Raw genomic sequence first — 23,660 nt, 5'->3', positions numbered from 1 at the left:
AAGGCATTAGGCTATATAGCAGAAATTTTCATGGTAGGGACAATGATTAGGAGAGAAAGAGTGATGACAATTTGGGACATAAGAGCAAAGGTAAAAGAGATTATACAATTTGTCTGCTTTGTCACTATAACATTGTTTCAGTGTCATCAACAACAAAATGATCATCATCATTACTATTTGGTTGCTTTTATTAAAAAAGATTTTTCTATTATCATATTGAAATGCCCGTTTCATTATTGTGAAAACTGATTCCCCCCTCCTTAAATATTTGTATGCTGGGTGGCTTTGGTTCATAATTAAAGGGAGTGCCCATTCTACCAAAGATGGTGATGCCTTGAATTTGGCTGCTTAGGTGCAAGTCTACTCTCGCAGAATGCCACTCAAGTTGATAGATCTGATCTGGTTTGCCTATCACTAAAAATGGCAGCCAAAGAGTTAATTGCTTTTTATTTTAGATTTTTATTTTAAATATTTTAATGTACTTTTATTTATTTATTAAAACTTTTGATTTCAATTTTTTGTCAACTGTAGTTTGACTGTGAAGCCCTTAGGATCTCTTCATGATTTAGTGCTATAGAAATAAACTTGATATGACTTGTCGATACTCCGTCGTAAACCGAGGACCCCTTGTACTTGTTTTCATTCATGACAATGAAGCGAGGACGATTGAGCGCCTCTGACGCACGCAGTAGTCGTGCGTCCTGCGCGCGTACCACCCCCTCCTAATTCCTCCTCCCTCCCCGCCAATCGCTCGCTGATACACGTGCGCGCTCCCGCGGGCAAGCTGACCTGTTGGAAATGTTGTGAGGAGCCTGCAAAATCTGAGCAGTTCCCACAACGTAGAGCTGACAAAAAGTCAACCCAAAAGTCGTGCTGGGAATTAAGGAAAAAAGCAAAAGGAGGTTGGATACTTCTTACATAACCAGTTCACTTCTTTGTAGGTAAGTGAGCATCTTTTGTGCAAAAATATTAACATTTGAAGATTATCTGCTTGTGTTTTTTTGGAAAATCGTTGACATGTATGAAAGTGCTTCATACTTTACTTTGAGCATTAGGCTTCATCTTCAGCCCTGGACTTTGCCCAAACTCCACGCTGAGGCAGGCTGCTTAATGTGTTCACAGTCTCGTAGTGTCCCTGCCTCCGCAACCTTGTCATGCATGAATAGTCATCATTTCGCACCCAAAAAGTCATAATGCACCCTGTAAGGCTGCACAATGATGGATGAGGTATGAGAGAGACCGAGAAGGAGAGCAGGAGAAAACAAGTGCAAGTTGAAGGGAGTTGTGCATGATTGTGCCTTGGCTGCATTTTAAAACAATTACAAATAATATTGGCATCTATTTAATAAATAGGTGTGCATAATAAATGATGAAAACTAGGTTAGCACGTTCGCTTCACATTTCTGAGGATTTGGGCTGAATCACAAGTTTTCATCTTTGGTTTTGGTTAACTGAAGACTGAAAATTGTCCTGTTTGATTGTTTCAATTGTTGTTTGTTTAGTCTGTAGGTGCCCAGTGATCGAATGCTGACCAGTCAAGGTTGTAATCCACTTCTCTCATTAAAAGCCTGTTTTGAGACTGGTCACTTCACTTGACACCCCAATGATAACTACTGTTAAAAATAGAAAATGGATTGATGCATGTGCCCTATGATTGACTGGTTGCAGGTCCGTGGTTGACATTTCTTATCAAAAACCAGCTGAAAAATATCATCTAAAAAAATTTTACTCATTGCGTGCCATTGACAAAAGTAGACATCCAACACATTTAAACTGGAAGAACTGGCTGTGAATGCTCATCTTTTATTGCCATTGACGATGCTCGACATCCAAATGAATTTTCACAGAGAGGGCTGACAGCGGTCATTCGCTGCTAGCCTCTCCCAGTACGAACGGATTGAAGGTTTAGTGCAGTCAATGGCACCCAATGAGTTAACATGGACTTTCAACACCAATGTAAAGTTGCCAGGCCTCCTCATTGTTTTGCGATTATGTAAACACTCAAGTCAGAGAGAGACGCAGTTTTCAGTCCCATCAAGCAGTGATGATGAGCACGATGCTGTATCGACAGCAACGCAGCCGCATACTGTAGCACTCGGTCACCATGGCAACTAAACAACTTCTGAGAGAAGCTGGTCAGATGAGCCGATGACGCCAGAACATGAATGGTCATCAAAGGAGCCGATTCACTTTCTCATTTGGTTATTCCTTGCTGTGTAAAACCCACGTCATCCTTTAAATATCATACATGTTGGGTTACACATGTTAGTAGGCATGAGTGACGTTCGTATCATGAATGAAGGCTGAACTAACCACATTTTTCATAGTTTGGCTCCAACACAAGACCATCTGTCCCGTATCGTAAAGCCTTTGAAGAGGTGCCGCTGTAGCGAAATCTGCTGTTCTGACCTGCTGTCATGCTTCCAACAAACAGTCATACAATAAACATCATATATTTTTGAAACATAGAAATAAGGGCAAATATAGTAAGGCAATAATAATTCTTTCATCTAAGATGAGGTAGCTGTATTTTTTAAAAAGTGTGTTGTGAATGAAAACTGTAGATTTGATTCACTTTAGGTCAAGGTGGCATATTATGATTTATTCAAACCAATTTAAAACCATTCACAAGTGTCTTAAATACATGTCTGTGGCATGCAATTGTCAAAAGTCAAAAGGATTACGCATTCCAACAAACCTTTTAACCTTTTTTTGTAGTCTCTCTGAAATCAGACAGTGGTCCAGTCTCATGGAAACAAGCCACTGTTAATCACACTTCTACTGGAAGGCCAAGGTCAAGTAGGGCTTTTGTTATAATGACCAGGGATAGTAAATGTGTTTTTGTTTTTTGTAATTCAGTCTGAGAGTTGATAAAGCAGTGGTAAAATCCTAATTACAGTACTGTATTTTGATAAGTTAAAATGGACTACAACTGCCCGGTACCCAAATATGCAACGCAATGCTGCCATCTTTTGGATAAGTGGAGTACCTAAATAACAGGTACACAATTAATCAATCCACAATTAATCGGCCACGTTACAAAAAAGTATTAAAAAATTGGGCTCCAAGGATTGATGCATATACATCCCTAGAATGTGCCTCTCAAATTTCATTGTGATCTGTCCATGATTAATAGAGAAGTCACCATTTCAATTAGTATCCTCACCAAGAAGAAGAGCAAACCAAATTACTTTTTGGGGCCTCTAAAACACTCGTAGCCTACAAATATAAAACTTTGAAAAGAATTAAGGACATAGGTAAATGAGCATTCTAAGTAGAAACATATTCTCGCCCCGCTTCGCAAAAAGTTCATTACACAGCCTTTGTAATGTTAAAACCATGTACAGTGTGTCACAACTGTGGGAAACTGGTCTCTGTTAAAAGCTGGCACTTTGCTAAATGTGTTCTGTGCTTTCAAGTTCAAACATTGTAGCTCATCTAGTGACATGATCGTACCTTCATGTAGCTTTTTGCTGTCACTTGAAAATGTAAGATCTTTATCTGAACGAACCGAGCTTCCTTGTCAATTAGCTACTCTGTTATTTCCCAATCTGGCATAATGTAAAATATCTCGTTCACCGACACAATTTTGGAACAACGAACATTTTACTTGTTTATTTAATTTAACACTTGATTGATATGCACAGACTCCTGATATTATTTGCTATGCAAGGGATTTAAAGTAATTATTTTCATGTACTTATTGCCAATTATATACACTGGTTCATATAATGTTTGCGTTTGCTTCTGGGGCAACGATTTTGTCATTCTCCCCACAAGGGTTTCCACAACTCCAAGTGAAATTCCGAAACATTAATAAAAAGCTCTTTATTTAGATCGTCCCCAAAAGACAAAGATAAAAGAAGTCTTGAGTCAGCATTACAGGTTCCCTGCTGTCGTCTTTATCAAGAAGACTTTGTCTGCGAGCAAGATGAAAAACGTTTGGTGGTAGCCTCAAAGAATAGGGACTGCTGATTAATCACTTGACTTTAACTCATTCAACGCCACTGACTGTGATAGATGCTCATCATAGTACAATTTACTAGAATCTGTCTTTCTGTCTGTTTAGCTGTATTTGGAGAATATGAACCGCCCATCGTCTTTGTGCAAGAATTTGTGGACTATACACGCGGCAGTGCATTTAGTCATTATATTGTGATCCATTTTTTCCCAAAAATTGACGTGTATGACGTTTTGTATAACAATATATTCTCAAACGATATTGATTGGAATTAATCATTTTTTTTTTTTCTGCAGCGTTAATAGACCATTCCTGATTTATTTCAAATATGACCTGGGTTCATTTGTACGTACATATGAATCAGATCTCTATCCAACGCCAATACAGTATGAATGCATATTAGTATTTATTTGACATGTACAGTACGTGTATACGTATATACAAAATGAACACGAACTATGGAAGACGACAGCAGATATCTTGGCAGGAATCTTCTTCAACAGCTGTCTGTTTTGATTTTTTTTATAGCAATTAGGCTTGAAAAGCTCAGAATTATCAGACAGGGGGACTTTAGCAATTTCTTTCACTGCATCAGTGCCGAGCATCTTGCTGACAATGCCTTTGCAGGCAGGAAGTATTAATTTCTCTGCCACTGTGTGGGACTTTTTGGATTTAGCAACAAGTTCAACAAGGTAACAGGGTTTGAGGGCTCTCATTTGCCTTTGTAGTTTTTCCTCAAAGTTGTCTGTTTCTGTGTTTTCACAAAGGCGATCAAAATAGTCCATTGACTTGTTTTGAAGCGATGGGTGTTTCGTTGGGAAATGATGTTTAAACTTGCTTGGCAGCATGGCGCTGTTGGATAATTGCTCGTGTCGCTTTCAAGAACTGCTCCGCTTTCTAGCCATTAGCCACATTGCCCTCCTGTGTTGGAATAAAAACACTGGGGTAGGATTGACGGTTGTCACATATGGATAAAATAGGAGACTTTCGAGTATATTGACACATGACGAGTCTAACCAAATGATTTGCAGTAGACTTGCTGGGATCCACATTGTCACGGACAGCAAGGTCGCCGATGGCTAGAAATCCAAACAGTTTTGAATGCGACACGAGCAATACCTCGCTCATCTGAACACGACCGAGAACTTTCTACCTACTCCTTCCTTCCTTTCTACTGCAACTCCGCCCGACGATGTAAAAAAAATAATAAATAAATAAATATATATATATATATATATATATATATATATATATATATATATACACCATGAAAATGGCCCCCAGTGATGACCTGCTCGGTGAATGCCTCAGGCAACAGAAGCCCAATAAGGAGGAGGACCCTGAGGAGCTATCATGGATGGACAAGCCCCTGCATGGTGTGTACCACCGACAAATTGAGGAGGTAGCTGACATGGGAAAAACATACCAGTGGCTGGTAAAGGCCGGACTGAAAGACAACACGGAGGCACTGATCATGGCAGCACAAGAACAGGCCCTTAACACAAGAGCAATAGAGGCTGGGGTCTACCACACCAGACAGGACCCCAGGTGCAGGCTACGCAAAGAGGCCCCTGAGACAGTCCAGCACATCACAGCAGGGTGTAAGATGCTAGCAGGCAAGGCATACATGGAACGACATAACCAGGTAGCAGGCATAGTGTACAGGAACATCTGTGCCGAGTACGGACTGGAGACCCCAGAGTCAAGGCGGGCGACACCTCCGAAGGTGGTCGAGAACAACCGAGCCAAGATCCTGTGGGACTTCCAGATCCAGACAGACAAACTGGTGATGGCCAACCAGCCTGACATAGTGGTGGTGGATAAACATCAGAAGACGGCAGTAGTGATAGATGTAGCAATCCCGAGCGATAGCAACATCAGGAAAAAAGAACATGAAAAGCTGGAGAAATATCAAGGGTTGAAGGAAGAGTTGGAGAAAATGTGGGGAGTGAAGGCAAGAGTGGTGCCAGTAGTGCTCGGGACACTAGGGGCAGTAACCCCCAAGCTGGGTGCATGGCTCTAACAGATACCAGGAGCAACGTCCGACGTCTCCATTCAGAAGAGCGCCATCCTAGGGACAGCTAAGATCCTGCGCAGGACCCACAAGCTCCCAGGCCTCTGGTAGAGGACCCGAGCTTGAAAAGGAGAGACCATACCGCCCGGGTGGGCGAGACGACGATTTTTTTATGTATATGTACTGTATATATACACAGTATATACATATGCGACAGTGGATAATTTCTCGAGGCACACCTGACGATCTCTCATGGCACACTAGTGTGCTGCTGCACACCGGTTTAAAAACATCGCATTAACCTATGAGTCGATTTTACTTTTTGCAATGTGAACAGCTGCACAAAAAATATGAGTTAACAAAAAATCTGAACTGAGAATCATGGTCCTCGGTGTGGGTGTAGCCTTAGACTTAGCGTCTCAGAGTGATGTGGCGACCATCCTAGGCCAACATGTCAAATGACTTAAGATTTTTTTTGTTGTCGAAACTAATGTTGGTTATATCGACTTGAGCTAATTGATGTTTTTTTTTTTTTTTTTTTTAATTTTTTTTTTTTTTTAATTTGTCAACAAGCAGTGAGCGCCTCCAAACAGTAGCCCCACACCTGACCTCATATTGTGAATCAGTCTTTTTTACCACTACCATGTTGTATTGAATGGCAGAGTGCAGTATAGATAGTGGTGTTCTTGCCTGACTTCTGTGGAAACAGCGTGGGTTCACTTCCCACTCAGTGAGTGGGAATGGTTGTCTGTCTCTATTTGTTCCCTGTGATTGACTGGTGACCAGTCCACAATGTAGGCTAAGCAGAGACGTAAATTGACGCATCCAGTATCACTCCTAAGAATCCAGGAACATATCGGTATTATGAAACTCAGTAATTATAACAGCACAGATGGACAAAATAAGGAGATAGGTGAAAAACATTACCGGTGATGCTGGGTGTTACATTTTCGGAAGAAAGTATGTGGTTTAGAAAATCCTGCGGACTAATGGCAAACATAGAGTATTTCCCTTGAGGACAAATACAGCTTGTGCTATATTTGGGTAAATGAGGAGCTCATTGTTGAAGTAGCTATTGTGTACTCATGCTTCACCCCTAAGGAAAGCTTTTCTCTACTTGGGCATATATTGTATCTGGAACACAAACAGCCCCATCAACCTGTCTCGCGTATAGTTGAAAGAGTTGAAAAGACTTTACTCCCTTCAGCTACACTGGGGTGATGCTCAACTGCACTTTATGCTCAGGAATGATGTACGCCTGGTGCCCTGTGAAAGATTGGCACTGCATAAACATAAGTAACCTTTGAGGCACCGGCTGCCATAGATTACTGCCAAACTGGAGCATAAGGGTGGGCACAAAAATCAACACCATCATGTTGTCATGTTAATGAGTCTAGTGTGACTTAACAATATTCAACAACATCAAGAATGTATTATACATTATTGATTCAAAACCAAAGGCAAACTATTTTTTTTAATTATTATATCTTCTCCACAAATTGGGTGCCTGTCTTGGTTTTTTAAATGGGACTTAATTCTTGCTACTCAAACCTTTGCTAGACCTGAACCCCTCAGCCCAATTGACCCTGAGCAATGTACAATGTAAAATCTCAGACATACAGTATGGCAAACATCAGTGTGTGCTCACAGCTTCTATATTTTGTTGTGTATTCAAAATGACCACATACACCGTCAGCACACCCCCACACACACATACAGCCACAAAGACCCCCCCCCACACACACACACAATCATATCCGGTTATCCACTAAAAATCTTAAATCTTAATCAACAAACCAGATGTTGGTCAGATTTGCTACCAGACTTCAGAAAAATATACAGGAATTACAAACCTCAGATTGCAACATTACTCTTTTGTTTTGCAACAGTGTTAACCTCAATCATCAAGATCTTAACGGAAACGGTAAATATGGAACGGTATTACTATTGACGACTGCCACAGGATAATCGCTCAAGATATAACTTTTGATCCACGGAAGTGCTTTCTCAAAGAGATACTTCCTATAAATACGTGCTAATTCTCTCTGCAGTTGGAAAAACACAGTACAATACTTAATCAAGGTAAATATGGCAAATAACCGAGTCCACCAAAAATTGGAAACCGTAACTTGCTTTTAGGCTAAAGCCTAGGGTTGCCACCTTTCAGAAATAGAACTAAAGGATGCCCCCCTCGCCCCCAAAGCCTTACGGGCGAAAAAAAGGGGGCATCCTCAAAACTCCTAAAATGCATAGAAATGCATCTATTTTTAGATATGAAAACTGTATTGTGCACTATGTGGGAATGGCAGTTTCCTTGCAGCTGCCTTTTTTGTTTTTTTTCTGCAGGTTAGTGAAAACGAAGTTGTGAATATCGTAATTAACATTTGTGTTGTCGGCACTGAATCCGGTTATGTGACCCATTGACAAGCCAAATTTCTTAGGGGAATGTTCCGGGAGAGCTACAATTCCAGCAGCTGACTCGTCTGCATTCTCTATGAAGTCCAGCATTTTGTTGGTGACCCCAGACTCTGGACTGAAGTACTGGACGGCAAGGGGAAACATCTTCTTGCTCAATTTATTCGAGGCATCGGTCTGTATGGAGAATGGGATGGGTGACGTTAAGATCTTGAGCACATCACTCACTGCCTTTGGACCCAGGACTTGTTTCAACAGTGCCTATTGCTTTGTTCCCCCCAAAGTCATTTTCTTCACCATTTTGGAATCACATAAAAATCTTCTGATTGAGCATGTGTCCACAGTCGGCACTATTGTAGCTCTGGCCACGTTTTACTGTGTGCTATACCTGTGTCACCTCAGCTACAGTAATTTAGAGTCAATTAGAGTCAATTATTATTGTCAAATTATTGCTTTAATTTTGGTATCACTATTAATCAATCAATAGATTCCAAAATGAGGAGCATTAGTTAGCATAACAAAATAAGATGTTCTTTATGGGTACATAAATTCATTCTATATTGATTGATAATAAATTCATGTTTAAAAAAAAAATCAACACTCCTGAAAATAATCAACCATAGTAGCAAAAGAAATAGCCGAGCTATGCTCCTATCAATGCAATATGTATGAAGGTAAATATAAATATGGCCTATATGTTATCCATATACAAGAGCATAATAACATACCAAATCAAGCTCAGGGGATGTTTCAGGTACAAAGAATTGTGACAAAGGCTCTTCTGGGATCTTATATTCCGTTTGTGGAGGTTCCCTGCAGCATGCTGTTTTACACCTCCGTGAGACACTGCAAAAACTTTCCTGCCTGCCTTGCAGTTCGCTTTATAATCATCATCAGTAACTCTATCGAGCCACGGGTTAACCTCTTCCCGCTCCAGTCTATTTTTTGGAGACGTTGCCTCTTTTGAGGATGAGGTGGGGTGTCCTGAGCGTCTGGTGTTGAAGACGTCTTTGTTTTGAAAACGCGCGTGGCGGTGCACTGAGCAGAGCGAGTGAGGTCACTAGGCAACGAACCCGGAAGTGGAGCGCAGTGCAGGGCAGACAGCAGCAGGCAGGCGGATAACTATCTTGCTGTCTTTAATATCTCCTGCCCTTTTTGTTCATTATTGTTGGCTCAGTGTTCACTCATGAGCGCAGGTGTGTGTTTGTGTGTGCCAGACGTGCACGGGCTGGGCGCCCTGCTGCCGGAGCCGTGGGTCGCCCCATGGGACAATTGTGAAATACGGAATACGGAAGGCAACTTTTAATTCCCAATTACGGAACGATTCCGTATTTCAAAGGACCAGTGGCAAGCCTACTAAAGCCACTACAAATGTCAACTATAGTGTAGTTGTAATACAACTAATATAATTAGTCTGGAATACATTAAACATGGGTAGATAAAAAGTCTATTTACATGTTTTGTTTTAAAAAGAAAAAAAATAGGTCCATGTTTACAGCTTAAGTTTATAGTGGTACAACCCAAACTCCGATTATAAATGCAAACATAGTGAGGCTTATTAAGGTTTTATCTGCCACACCATACAGTATGGAGCACATCTGCAGAGACATCAGTCTCGGTAATGAGCCCCTTTGCGGACCCTCCAATGACTCTCAACCTGCTTTAGAGCAATAAATAGTATGAAAGAAACCGCTTCGCCAGTCCTCCTCAAATGTTGCTAAGATTCCATTTTTCTCTTTATTTTCAGAAGAAACATTATTCATGACGGTTGTTTTACAGCCATGAGCAATCTTTTGCTTTTTGGTGGGGTCTCGACTGAGGCTCCAGACAGCAGCAAGCTCAGTCGGATTTCTCTTTGACTCCCACTCTTCTCTGCTGGCTGCTGTTTCTACTGCGGTGCTTGCCAAGAAAGCGCCTGTTTACCATAAAAGCATACAATATTTAGATTGGAGTTGTGGACTAGATTGTTTTTAGAGAGTGTAGTAAAATATGGAAGCACAATTACTTTTCAATGCATTAGGTGGACATACATAATTGAATTCATGCATCTGTGAGAATATCACTCAAAACTAAGGACTATTATCTTTGGAGTTTAATGAATGAATTGTACATACAGTATATGTGGTCAGCAAGCACACTGTATATATATGTAAACAGAAAAGATCATGTGAAGGACAACGTGAGGTACAAGTGAAGAAAATGCTTGCATAAAAAGCAAGCAGATGATACTGCTGCAGTACAGATATGGAGAAAGTCTGCCTACTTTTTGAATTTTTTATTATTTTAATTGTATTTTTAATTGTATTGTTTTTATGAACTTTGAGTGCCATTGATGGCACTGCCAGTACTCCCAGTCAAAATGGACTGGACATCTATTGTAGTAATTGCTGATATTTTTAGGCCCCTCAGACTCGCTTTGTTGTTGTTCTCCTTGTTCTTCTATTCAGTGAGGACACAAACTAAAAATTCTACTCCTCCATTATTCTTGGACAGATTAGAACGAAGTTTGGTAGGTATATTCTAGGGATGCATAAGCATCAACCCTCGGCGCTTAATTTGTAATATTTTATCTCATAGCTGGTAAATTATATTCAAGAATTACAGACTTCTTGTTGCCTGTAGGCTCCAAGTTTGCCAGTATATGGCATTCGTGCTCCTCAGACATGCTTATCATTTCTCTAGGCCAGTGGTTCTTAACCTTGCTAAAGGTACCGAACCCCACGAGTTTCACAGGCGCATTCACCGAACCCTTTGGAATTTCATAATAAAGGCTTTTTTTTTACGAATTCAACTTGAGCAAGCTAACATCTAAGTGAATTCCTGTTCAAATTTCTTCCAGATTTCGAATTTACTACAAATAATTCAGCCTTTTGCTGTTGATTTTCATGTCGGAAAATGAAACTGCTCCTCCGTGAGTCATCACCTTATCGTGGTGGAGGGGTTTGCGTGTCCCAATGATCCTCGGAGCTATGTTGTCTGGGGCTTTAAGCCCCTGGCAGGGTCACCCATGGCAAACAGGTCCTAGGTGAGGGGCCAGACAAAGCATGACTCACAAGACCCCTTATGATGAATAATATTAATGGACTCACGTTTCCCTTGCCCGGACGCGGGTTACCGGGGCCCCCCTCTGGAGCCAGGCCTGGAGGTGGGGCTCAAAAGCAAGCGTCTGGTGGCCGGGCCTGTCCCCATGGGGCCCGGCCGGGCACAGCCCGAAAAGGCAACGTGGGTTCCCCTTCCCATGGGCTCACCACCTGTGGGAGGGGCCAAAGGGGTCGGGTGCGCAGAGAGTTGGGCAGCAGCCAAAGGCGGGGGCCTTGGCGGTCCAACCCCCAGCTGCAGAAGCTAACTATTGGGACATGGAATGTCACCTCTCTGGCAGGGGAGGAGCCTGAGCTGGTGTGTGAGGCAGAGAAGTTCCAACTAGATATATTCGGACTCTCCTCCACACACAGCTTGGGTTCTGGTACCAATCCTCTCGAGAGGGGTTGGACTCTCTTCCACTCTGGAGTTGCCCACGGTGAGAGACGCCGAGCAGGTGTGGGCTTACTTATTGCCCCCCGGCTTGGTGCCTGTACGTTGGGGTTTACCCCGGTAGACGAGAGGGTAGCCTCCCTCCGCCTTCGGGTGGGGGGACGGGTTCTGACTGTTGTTTGCGCTTATGCACCAAACAGCAGCTCAGAATACCCACCCTTTTTGGAGTCCTTGGAGGGTGTGCTGGAAAGCGCCCCCTCTGGGGACTCCCTCGTTCTGCTGGGGGACTTCAACGCTCACGTGGGCAATGACAGTGAGACCTGGAGGGGCGTAATTGGGAGGAACGTCCCCCCCGATCAGAACCCGAGTGGTGTTCTGTTATTGGACTTCTGTGCTCGTCACGGTTTGTCCATAACGAACACCATGTTCAAACATAGGGATGTCCATATGTGCACTTGGCACCAGGACACCCTAGGCCGCAGTTCAATGATCAACTTTGTAATCGTGTCATCGGACTTGCGGCCACATCTTTTGGACACTCGGGTGAAGAGAGGGGCGCAGCTGTCAACTGATCACCACCTGGTGGTGTGTTGGCTCCGATGGCGGGGGAAGTTGCTGGCCAGACTTGGCAGGCCCAAACGTGTTGTGAGGGTCTGCTGGGAACGTCTGGCAGAATCCCCTGTCAGAAAGAGTTTCAACACCCACCTCCGGCAGAACTTCTCCCTTGTCCCGGGGGAGGTGGGGGACATTGAGTCCGAGTGGGCCATGTTCCGCACCTCCATTGTTGAGGCGGCCGATCGGAGCTGTGGCCGTAAGGTGGTTGGTGCCTGTCGTGGCGGCAATCCCCGAACCCGCTGGTGGACACCAGCGGTAAGGGATGCCGTCAAGCTGAAGAAGGAGGCCTATCGGGCCTTTTTGGCCTGTGGGACTCCGGAGGCAGCTGACAGGTACCGGCTGGCCAAGCGGACTGCGGCTTCGGCGGTCGCCGAGGCAAAAACTCTGACATGGGAGGAGTTCGGTGAGGCCATGGAAAACGACTTCCGGACGGCTTCGAGGAAATTCTGGTCCACCATCCGGCGTCTGAGGAGAGGAAAGCAGTGCACTATTAACACTGTGTACAGTGAAGATGGTGTACTGCTGACCTCGACTCGGGACGTCATGAGTCGGTGGAGAGAATACTTCGAAGCCCTCCTCAATTCCACCGACACGCCTTCCTTTGAGGAAGCAGAGTCTGGGGACTCTGAGGTGGGCTCTTCGATCTCTGGGGTTGAAGTCACTGAGGCGGTTGGTAAGCTCCTCGGTGGCAAGGCCCCGGGGGTGGATGAGATCCGCCCGGAGTTCCTAAAGGCTCTGGATGTTGTAGGGCTGTCATGGCTGACACGCCTCTACAACATCGCGTGGACATCGGGGACAGTGCCTCTTGATTGGCAGACCGGGGTGGTGGTCCCCCTTTTTAAAAAGGGGGACCGGAGGATGTGTTCCAATTATAGAGGAATCACACTCCTCAGCCTCCCCGGTAAAGTCTATTCAGGGGTGCTGGAGAGGAGGGTCCGTCTGGAAGTCGAATCTCGGATTCAGGAGGAGCAGTGTGGTTTTCGTCCCAGCCGTGGAACAGTGGACCAGCTCTACACCCTCAGCAGTTTCCTCGAGGGTGCATGGGAGTTTGCCCAACCAGTCTACATGTGTTTTGTGGATTTGGAGAAGGCGTTTGACCGTGTGCCTAGGGGAATCCTGTGGAGGGTGCTCCGGGAGTACGGGGTATCGAGCCCCTTGGTAAGGGCTGTTCGGTCCCTGTACGACCGGTGTCAGAGTCTGGTCCGCATTGCCGGCAGTAAGTCGAATTCGTTCCCAGTGAGGATTGGACTCCGCCAAGGCTGCCCTTTGTCACCGATTCTGTTCATAATTTTTATGGACAGAATTTCTATGCGCAGCCAAAGCGTTGAGGGTTTCCGGTTAGGTGACCTCAGCATTGCATCTCTGCTTTTTGCAGATGATGTGGTGCTGTTGGCTTCATCAAGCCATGACCTCCAACTCTCACTGGGAAGGTTCGCAGCCGAGTGTGAAGCGATTGGGATGAAGATCAGCACCTCCAAATCCGAGACCATGGTCCTCAGCCGGAAAAGGGTGGCATGCCCTCTCCGGGTCGGGGATGAGATCCTGCCCCAAGGGGAGGAGTTCAAGTATCTTGGGGTCTTGTTCACGAGTGAGGGTGGGAGGGAGCGGGAGATTGACAGGCGGATCGGTGCAGCGTCTGCAGTGATGCGGACTCTGCACCGGTCCGTTGTGGTGAAGAAAGAGCTGAGCCAAAAGGCGAAGCTCTCGATTTACCAGTCGATCTACGTTCCTACCCTCACCTATGGTCACGAGCTGTGGGTCGTGACCGAAAGAACAAGATCCCGGATACAAGCGGCCGAAATGAGTTTCCTCCGCAGGGTGTCCGGGCTCTCCCTTAGAGATAGGGTGAGAAGCTCGGTCATCCGGGAGGGGCTTGGTGTCGAGCCGCTACTCCTCCGCGTTGAGAGGAGCCAGTTGAGGTGGCTCGGGCATCTGGTTCGGATGCCTCCTGGATGCCTCCCTGGAGAGGTGTTCCGGGCATGTCCCACCGGCAGGAGGCCCCGGGGTCGACCCAGGACACGCTGGAGACACTATGTCACTCGGCTGGCCTGGGAACGCCTTGGAATCCCGCCGGAGGAGCTTGCTGAAGTGGCTGGGGAGAGGGAAGTCTGGGCTTCCCTGCTAAAGCTGCTGCCCCCGCGACCAGACCCCGGACTAAGCGGAAGATAATTGATGGATGGATGGAAAATGAAACTGTTTTCATTTCACGCTGTTCCTTTTTTTGTCTTCATGTCTCCCGGTACATTTTCTTTTTATTGTCGCATCCTTGCATCACATAATATTTTCATGGCATAAAATTAAGCAGATGTTTGTTTGTTTTTTAATTATCTACGCAGTTCACGTTATCTGTAGGTCTGTTATACTTCCTCATACTTAATGCCAGTCAACCTTTCACCGAGCAAACTGATTTCTCCTCCCATTTAATAGAGGGCTAACAGTTTAAAGAAATGGAATAAAGCCTGTAAATTGAGGGCAAACCAGTCCAAAACCTGGTCTTAAACGCCACTTTTCCTGGATTTAGTCAGCGTACAAAATAGGGCTTTGTGTTTCTTAACCGTCACTGAACCACTTAGGCTTACTCACCGAACTCCTGGGGTTTGATTGAACCCTAGTTAAGAACCACTGCTCTAGGCTAATGAGATGTTTAGGGAGCGAGCCAGGTAGTCGTAGTTAACATGAACTTGTTAACTACCACAACACATACTCGATTAATTTTATACATATAGCTGGGCTTAACGTGAATGGGGGGAACGGGTGTATTTTAGGGGTCTGGAAGGTAACCCTCAAAAACACTCATTAGCATCCTCTGGGGAATAGAGTTATATGCATGACATTGATTGTTAGTGGCTGTTCATCTTTTATTTTAAATCAGCTCTCTCCACTAGTTTAAAAGATTGACAGAAAAAAATCTGATCAGATTGTTGATACAAACAGGACACATAAAAAAAGGAATTGAACAAGAAGTCGATAATTTTAGTTTACAGTAGCCATTTTGGGCAAATTAGAGGACACTCACTTTAACCAACTCTCACCACATAATCTACAAACTCAGCCCTAATCCGAAGTAGTGGACAAGTGGACAATAACAAATTTCTATTTTTTCGCTTGGGTTTAGCATGTCAACTTTTGATGCTCATTTGGGGTGTGAGATGTGATGAGATGTAAGAGCCTATTAATCACAGCTTCAAGGTTTAATCTTCCTTTTTCATGTTTTTTCTTTTTTTGTTCAGCAAGCAATTCCCTGGCTAGGGCAGGAGCTGCCATGCCATTTGGTTGTCTGACGCTTGGGGAGAAAAAGGATTACAACAATCCCGCTGAAGTCACCGACAAATATGACCTGGGACAAGTTGTTAAATCGTAAGTCAGAATGATTAATAACTTAACGAAGGTTGTCTACAAAAAAATATTGATTCTTTCCCCATCTTTTTTAGAGAGGAGTTTTGTGAGATATTCCGGGCAAAGGATAGGAACACGTTGAAAATGTACACCTGTAAAAAATTCAACAAAAAGGATGGCCGAAATGTGAGGAAAGCGGCCAAGAATGAAATTATGATCTTAAAGATGTAAGTGGAGCTAAAACGCTTATTAAGCTATTTTGAGCCATTTATACAAAGTGTATTAAACGGATGAAGGACTTTACTGAGCTTCACACAATACTGTAGATCATTATCCACAAGTCACTCTCCATTGAGAGCATTTGTTTACTTTTTCTTAATGATAAGTAAATGTTGAAGTGTGAAGCAATTACTTACTGTACTTCACAGAACGCAAAGGCACGTAAAACATAATAACTCTCTTTTTAATCCTTCTGCTGCCCCCAAGTGGGCAAAATAATCTGTTTAACATAGGTTCTCTTTAATAAATACAATATTGCATAGAGTCGGCACTGTGTGCTGGTCTGGTCACAACTTTCAGGGATGGAAGCTTAATGTTATTACTAGAGACTATGGTTATTGGGGACAGGATACAGTATTCCAATATTTATTATCATTTGTCCTCACAGGAGCGTGATGAAATCTGTGCAAGGCACATCGGCATCTATTCATACTGACATTTATAACTATGGACAATTTAGAGCCTTCTTTTAAACTATAATGGAGCAAAAATTTAAACCTGGGCCAAATATACTAACTATAATGGAGCAAAAATTTAAATCTGGGCCATGTGTGCTAACAATTCATTTATTCCACGTTCCCTTTTCACAGGATAAAACATCATAATATCCTCCAGCTTGTTGACACTTTTGAAACAAAAAAAGAGTACTTTATCTTCCTGGAACTGTAAGTATTTACGTTCACATTGTGAGTACGCCTTGATGGGGATTTTCATTTATAAAAATGTCTCAACTGCAGAGCAACAGGCAGGGAGGTGTTTGACTGGATTTTAGATCAAGGGTACTACTCAGAAAGGGACACCAGCAATGTGATGAGGCAGGTGCTTGAGGCCGTAGCGTACCTGCATTCTCTGAATATCGTCCACAGAAATCTAAAGGTATAGCACTTTGCTGCTACAGTGATTACTGTGTCATTACATGAACTCTATTAACAAATGTTTTCCTTCCTCAAACAGCTTGAGAACCTAGTTTACTTCAATCGCTTGAAACACTCCAAAATTGTTATCAGTGACTTTCAGCTGGCAAAACTGGAAAACAGACTCATTAAGGATCCGTGCGGCACTCCGGAGTATCTCGGTGCGTCAAGTTTGAGATATTGAACAGCATTTCAAAACTATGCAAAACGTTAAGAAATCCTTTGTTACTTTCAGCTCCCGAGGTTGTTGGGAGGCAGAGATATGGACGGCCTGTAGATTGCTGGGCGATAGGGGTCATCATGTACATACTGTAAGTACCACTGTTTAGAGATTGGACTAATACATTGATATAGTGATCATTAAGAACGCGCGTATGTATGTCAAGGAAAGGCTATGACGAACATAATTATCACCCATTTGTCATATAAGTATTAACTGTTACCTTTGAGTGGCATACCAAGCATATACTTGGGATAATAACTCTCTAAGCAGCGTGTGGCATAACAATCACAACAAAGTTTTTCAACATTGAACTGACAAATAACTAATAAAAAACAAACTCTTAATAATGAAGCATAATGAAAGTAGATAATGCAAAATTTCCCTTATAATGATATTGCGACTGCAGTAATGCATTTTTTTTAAATACAACACCATCAATGAAACTTTTTTTTTTGGTTGTTTCAATAGATTGTCAGGCAACCCACCTTTTTACGATGACTCAGATGAAGATGACCCCGAAAGTCGGGACAAGAACCTCTTCCTGAAAATTTTGTCAGGGGACTACGAATTTGACTCGCCTTACTGGGATGACATTTCAGATTCTGGTAAATGATTCCATTCTGTTTAAGTCATGGGACTGTCAGTTCACTCTCGATTGTCTCCTCAGCCAAAACCTTAGTGGCGTCTCTGATGGAGGTGGACCAAGACCAGCGACTGACTGCACAAGAGGCAATTGCCCATGAATGGTATGAACTCCAGTTTTGTTTTATTTTGATTGGGTGATAGATCAATCCGATTAGACATTTTATGTGTTTCTTGAGAAAGTAACTACAATTACATCACTACCATAACATTAAGGTTCTTTTATAAAAACAACATTTTTAAACAATGTTTGTTTGTTTTGTTTTGTTTTTTTGCTGAGGTAAGAAATCACTATTTCAGAATATACAGAATATACATATCCATGATCACGATGTCACTGGTAGGGCACAGCTGTTAATTGCTCGGAGCTTGTTCTTGCCATTGAGCTGAATTCTCAGGACCTGCTTCACTTGTTGCAGATACATGACCGTTGCAGCTTTCCTTGTAGCCTCTTTGTGGTTACCATATGCCTGTGGTACTTGTAGCTCTCCTCAATATCTACTATTCTGCCCTCTGGTAGTGCAAACCCCTCTGTCTGGACTACCTTCCCTCTCTTTGTCACCATCCGGCCACATTTCTCCAGTCCGAAAGAAATTTCGATGTCCCCGCTGTAGATCCGTGTGGTGCGAATCAGTGAGTCAATGTCTCGCTCGCTCTTAGCGTACAGCTTGATGTCCTCCATGTAGAGTAGGTGACTGACTGTGGCCCCATTCTAAAATCGGTATCCATAGCCGATCTTGTTGATCAATTTCCTGAGGGGGTTCAAGCATATGCAGAACACCAGTGGGGATAAGGCATTTCCTTGGTATATGCCACATTTGATGGAGACTTGCGCAATTGGCTCGAAGTTGGTCTGCCACAGCCTCATTGAGTTTGCAACGAAGGCTCTTAGTGTGGTGTTGACCTTGTACAGCTTCAGGCATTCAAGGAACCATGTGTTATTGAGTCATAGTCTTTCTGGTAATCAGTTCAAGCAGTGCACAAGTCTGTCTGTCCGGTTTTGCAGTTTCGGGCGACAGTTCTCTCAACCAATGGTTGTTTTTTTGATCCTCTGGGGTTTCTAACAATGTATTTCTGTGTCTCTGTCATGTATTGATCCATGTGCCCACTTATCTTAGCTGCTATGATGCCTGACAGGAGCTTCCATGTTGTGGAGAGACAGGTTATCTGTCAGTAGTCGGATGGGATTAGTCCCTTCTGGGAGTTTTTTTGGATCAGGACCGTTCGTCCCTTAGCCAACCATTCAGGGTCGGTCCCATCCTTCAGCAGCTGGTGATTTTTCTGCTAGGCGCTCAAGGAGTGAAGTTAGCTTCTTTTACCTGTAGCTGTGAATCATGTCTGGGTCAGGTGCTGCCCAGTTCTTCATACCTGAGATCGGATGTCTGCCACTGTGATGGTTACTGGGCCTTGTCAGGAAGCGTGCTGTGGTGTGCTCTTAGATCTTTTAACGACTTGTATTTGAGGCCTGTTCTTTTGCTATCTGTCAGCCCAGCAAACGCTCTCTCTCTCTCTCTCTCTCTCTCTCTCTGTATACATATACATACATACACATATATATATATATATATATATATATTTATATATATACAGTATATATACAGTACTGGCAAAGGTTTTAGGCAGGACACCTGCCTAAAACTTTTGCACAGTACTGTATATATATAAAATCATATTTGAAGATTTAATACATATGGGCCATCACCATCTATTAAGCTTATCCTTTGCCCACTTTGACCAGTAGAGTAGAAAATGCTAACATTAGGCCTTATTATGAATTGAAGTGTACCCAATTTAAGCTGTGTGTCTTCTCACAGGATTTCTGGGAATGCTGCCTCAGATAAGAACATCAAAGATGGTGTTTGTGCACAAATCGAAAAGAATTTTGCTAAAGCCAAGTGGAAGGTATTGATTACTTTATTTATGGGTCAGATTTAAATATAATAGCAATAGTATAGCAAGGCTCCAGACTCCTTGATAATAAAGAGTACAGTCGCGCCTAAACTAACATTTTGGGGGTGCAGCTAGGTAAAAAAACTGAGGGGCGAAGTAAATATTACCATTTCATACCATCACAGTAAAGGAAGATCTTTGTTGACATATTTTGGGCACATGTGCAGTTGGTTAAAAAGCAATAAGTCGCAGACATGATGCCGGGTAGTGAAAATGCAATATACAGTACTGTATATACTGTACTGTATATAGATACTGTATATAGTTTATATTGTATACTGTTTATAATCACTTTTGTATCGGAGGTTTGAGGTCATTAAACACAACCAGAATTCATACACAAGGCGCACTGGATTAAAAGGCACACTGTCAGTTTTTTTTTCTCTGGCTAAAAAAGATTTTAAGTGTGCCGTCTTTTCCGAAAAATACGGTAATTTCGGGAAAAACGCTCTATATGGGTATGCTAATATGACATTGCGGACGTATGGAGCCATGCTATTTCACGCTGTGCAAATTTAGGTAATCTCTGAGGTGTTGGATTGCCCCCCCCACCCCCCCATTACATTTTCGTTTCCGGTTGGGGCTTGCTGTGAGATTTAATTATGTTAATCATTTGTAAAATATGTATTTTGGTTTAATAAAGGTATATAGAAACACTGATTCATACATCCATGCCACGTTTGTGGTTACTCACAGAAAGCTGTAAGGGTTACCACCCTTATGAAGAGGCTCCGAGCATCAGAGCCGGGGGATTCAGGTGCTTCTGTAGCTGACGCCGGAACACCTGCAGGCCCCGCTGCTGCTCCAACAGCTGCTGGTGGTGGCCTTGCTGCCAGCCTAAAAGCAGCTCTTAGTGCAAACGCTGCCAACATACAGACTTCATCTACTCCAGCGGACCCTCAGCCGAGTACTGCCAGAGAGGAGGACAAGTCAGAGGAACCGTGCAATGGTGATGTTCTCTAAAAAAAATAATAAAACGAGTGGGAATTAACGTACACGAAGAAGAAAATTAATGATGACTAACAAGCACATGAGCAGTACAGTCAATGTGGTTGGCATAACCATGTAGTGTTTATGTTGTCTGACTAGTCCCTGATTTAGCCTATGTTATGCATTTCATAATTTTTGCCTTCTGTACTGAATGTTCTGTAGTATTTGCCACTTCTGTTATTTTGTGTGCAGCTCCCTTTAAAAAAAAAAAAAACTGTCAAAATAGCCCCATTTTTGTTCCCCTTTTGCCCTTTCGACTAACTGTATGAACGCAAAGTGTAATTTAGTGAAATCAATTTCATCTTTGGTCCTCAACTGACTATGTATATGTAAATAGTGTGTACTGTAACTGTCTCAACCAATTGCTAGTGGTGAGCTTCAGATTTGAGTTTATGCTAGAGAGGTTTTATTTAAAAAAGAAAGACTTACTTCCAATGTGAAATTTTAATTACGGTACTATGTAAGAAACCTAATGCAAACAAGAGTAAGCCCTTTAGAATTTGTCATCCATGTGTCGTAACCCTCCCGTTATGCCAAAATGACCCATTTAAAAACTAGCAAGTAAAACATCAGTAGTTTTGTATATGAAAATTCTGCTTAGCTTAGCTTAGCTAATCTTAATCAACATATAGACTATACCTTGTAATGGTTCACTTGACATATTTGCAATTTAGAACAATGGCGAGTGATAAACAATTACTCATCCTCAGCAACAACATAACTGGAGGGTTTAAGTATTAAGTCAGTTTATTATGTCGATCAAAATGATCCTTTTTGTTAAAAGAAAAAACAATCAGACACCAGATTATGTGGCCTTGTGGGTCTTGAGGCTGGAACCCGCAACAGTTACGTGTCTCTGACCTTTTGAACCTCAGGGCTGAAAATATATAAATATTAAAACATCATAAAAAGGAAATTAATCAAATAATCAATATAGGCATGCAGCAGAGAATACAATTTATATTACAATAATTCATGTCAAATTTGTACACTGTATCCCCTATTCACTTGAATCTCACTGTAGCTACAATGAAGAAAATTGTAAAACTTCCACGTGAATTAACTTATAACTTGACAGTCAAATGGCAGCAAGAAAGCTCCCCCCTCCTTTTTTTTTTAGTTAAAGTGCCTTAATATTCTTTGCAGTTCTCAAATGTTTCAAAAGAGACAGCTCAGTTAAAAATGATATTTATTATTTCTTTGAAATGTTTTAGCTGCTTCACTTGCTCTTCTTTTTTAAAGAGTTTTAGACTGCTTTATTAATAAATATTCTTTTCCCTCTATTTTACTAGTGTTATTGGGGCAATTCTGAAAAGAAAAAAAATACATTATGAGATTTTAGTCGTAATCTGACATCACGTAAAGCTGATATAATGACGTTTCTACAGCAATTTTAGAAAAAAACATTTTACCAAAATTCAAGTCAAAAGTGCAATATTTTCAAAACATAAGAGTTGGGGTTTTTTATGTTGTAATTCATATACTTTTATAAGTAAGTTGCATAATTTTTTGTTTATTTTGAGAGTTGTATATTTTTTTAACCAAAAATTTGTATATTTTTTTTAAAATTCAAATAGTAATGAGTGTGAATAAAGTGAAATATTTTTCAGAGTAAAGTTGGAGATATTTTTTCATAAAGTCACAGTAATACGAGTGACCACCCGCGACTTACCCTGAGTGGGAAAAAGCCCTAAATCACTTATCCAGGAAAAAATAAATGAAAGAATACCGACATCAGATCATCTAAAAATGTATCAGGGCTTCAGTTGTATCCTTCTTTCACTTCCCTTGGTTAAATGACTACTTTTGTAATATTATGACTTTAGTCTCGAAAATATTTAATTTTTATCCTAAAGCATTTTTTTTTTAAAATAAAATAAGTATATTAAACTGTATTGTACTAAAATTACGTGTTACTTTAAACCCTCACCAAATGAAATGAATATCGTCATAATTATATAACATATTGAAAATATACAGCCTTATTTATGTTATTGAATTTAAATCTTGTGAGATTGCAACTTTAGTCTCAGGAATATTATTTTTTTTCTTTCCAGTATGCCCCACTGTAACACTGCAGTATAAAATTATAAACATTTTATGTAGTGTAGCTTTGTTTTAACTGCTTTGCTAATGTTGTGCTGTCCATCGTAGTCAGGTGCTGCTCATTCATTCCTGATGCTGTATCTCTGTATTATCTCTCATTATGTAGACGTTCTTGTGTGTGATCAGACTTTAGCAACCTTTAGCCGAAGAAGTTGCTACAATGCTTATGAAAGAATAAAATTAGCAATATTTAAGTCTGGTTGTGATGTTAATCTCACCCACCTTTTCACATTATTCAGACACACAGTCAAGACCAGGGGTCCTCAATTAGCGGACCGCGGTCCACAACTGGACCACGGCACACCTCTCTACAGACTCAGAGCAAATGGCACCCCCCCCCCCCCCCCCCAAAAAAAGCGCTACTATTCTATCGCTGAATTCTGTTTCATTTTTAGTCAAATATCTTCCATGTTCCCACTTCTGTTGTCATCTCTATGACAATGATGCATTGATATGCTGAGAGAGCGTGCATGGATGCGCTGATTGGCTGAGAGAGCCTGCATGCTCCTAGCTAGAGCAGACGGACCGCAGCAGTGTGAAACACGAGTCACACCCGGCACTTTGCAATCCCAGTAGAAGACCGAATCTTACAAAACGGCATGCTCAAAGTTGACCAAGAGAAGAAAAGTGGACAATGAAAAAAGAGTTTCAATGAGGAATGGACTGACAAATATGCGTCCATTTTACCAACTGCAAGTACCAAACCTATGTGCTTAATATGCGTCAAGACACTTGCTCTGATAA

The 23,660-nt window shown here is 42.2% G+C and overlaps 1 protein-coding gene across 1 annotated transcript; it reads left to right on the top strand.

Annotated features, from left to right (window-relative positions):
• Positions 1–754: 754 nt before the first annotated feature.
• On the top strand, positions 755–23,215 carry camkva (CaM kinase-like vesicle-associated a). Its single transcript, XM_057846970.1, has 11 exons — positions 755–941; positions 15,707–15,833; positions 15,908–16,039; positions 16,682–16,756; positions 16,829–16,967; positions 17,046–17,166; positions 17,241–17,316; positions 17,697–17,833; positions 17,896–17,974; positions 19,685–19,772; positions 20,517–23,215. The coding sequence occupies exons 2-11, from the start codon at positions 15,739–15,741 to the stop codon at positions 20,781–20,783; spliced, it is 1,209 nt and encodes a 402-aa protein (XP_057702953.1). The 5' UTR covers positions 755–941; positions 15,707–15,738; the 3' UTR covers positions 20,784–23,215.
• Positions 23,216–23,660: the final 445 nt, after the last annotated feature.

Source organism: Corythoichthys intestinalis, chromosome 9, assembly GCF_030265065.1.
Source record: "Corythoichthys intestinalis isolate RoL2023-P3 chromosome 9, ASM3026506v1, whole genome shotgun sequence".
Classification (NCBI taxonomy): domain Eukaryota; kingdom Metazoa; phylum Chordata; class Actinopteri; order Syngnathiformes; family Syngnathidae; genus Corythoichthys; species Corythoichthys intestinalis.
The sequence above is the reverse complement of the archived record's forward strand: the minus strand, read 5'-3'. Positions and strand labels throughout refer to the sequence as shown.

Bases quoted from the DNA above. Each gene is read 5' to 3' on its own strand.
- camkva (XM_057846970.1), top strand. From the start codon at position 15,739: ATGCCATTTGGTTGTCTGACGCTTGGGGAGAAAAAGGATTACAACAAT. The intron at 15,834-15,907 runs GTAAGTCAGAAT...CATCTTTTTTAG, and splicing joins CTGGGACAAGTTGTTAAATC to AGAGGAGTTTTGTGAGATAT. The intron at 16,040-16,681 runs GTAAGTGGAGCT...CCCTTTTCACAG, and splicing joins GAAATTATGATCTTAAAGAT to GATAAAACATCATAATATCC.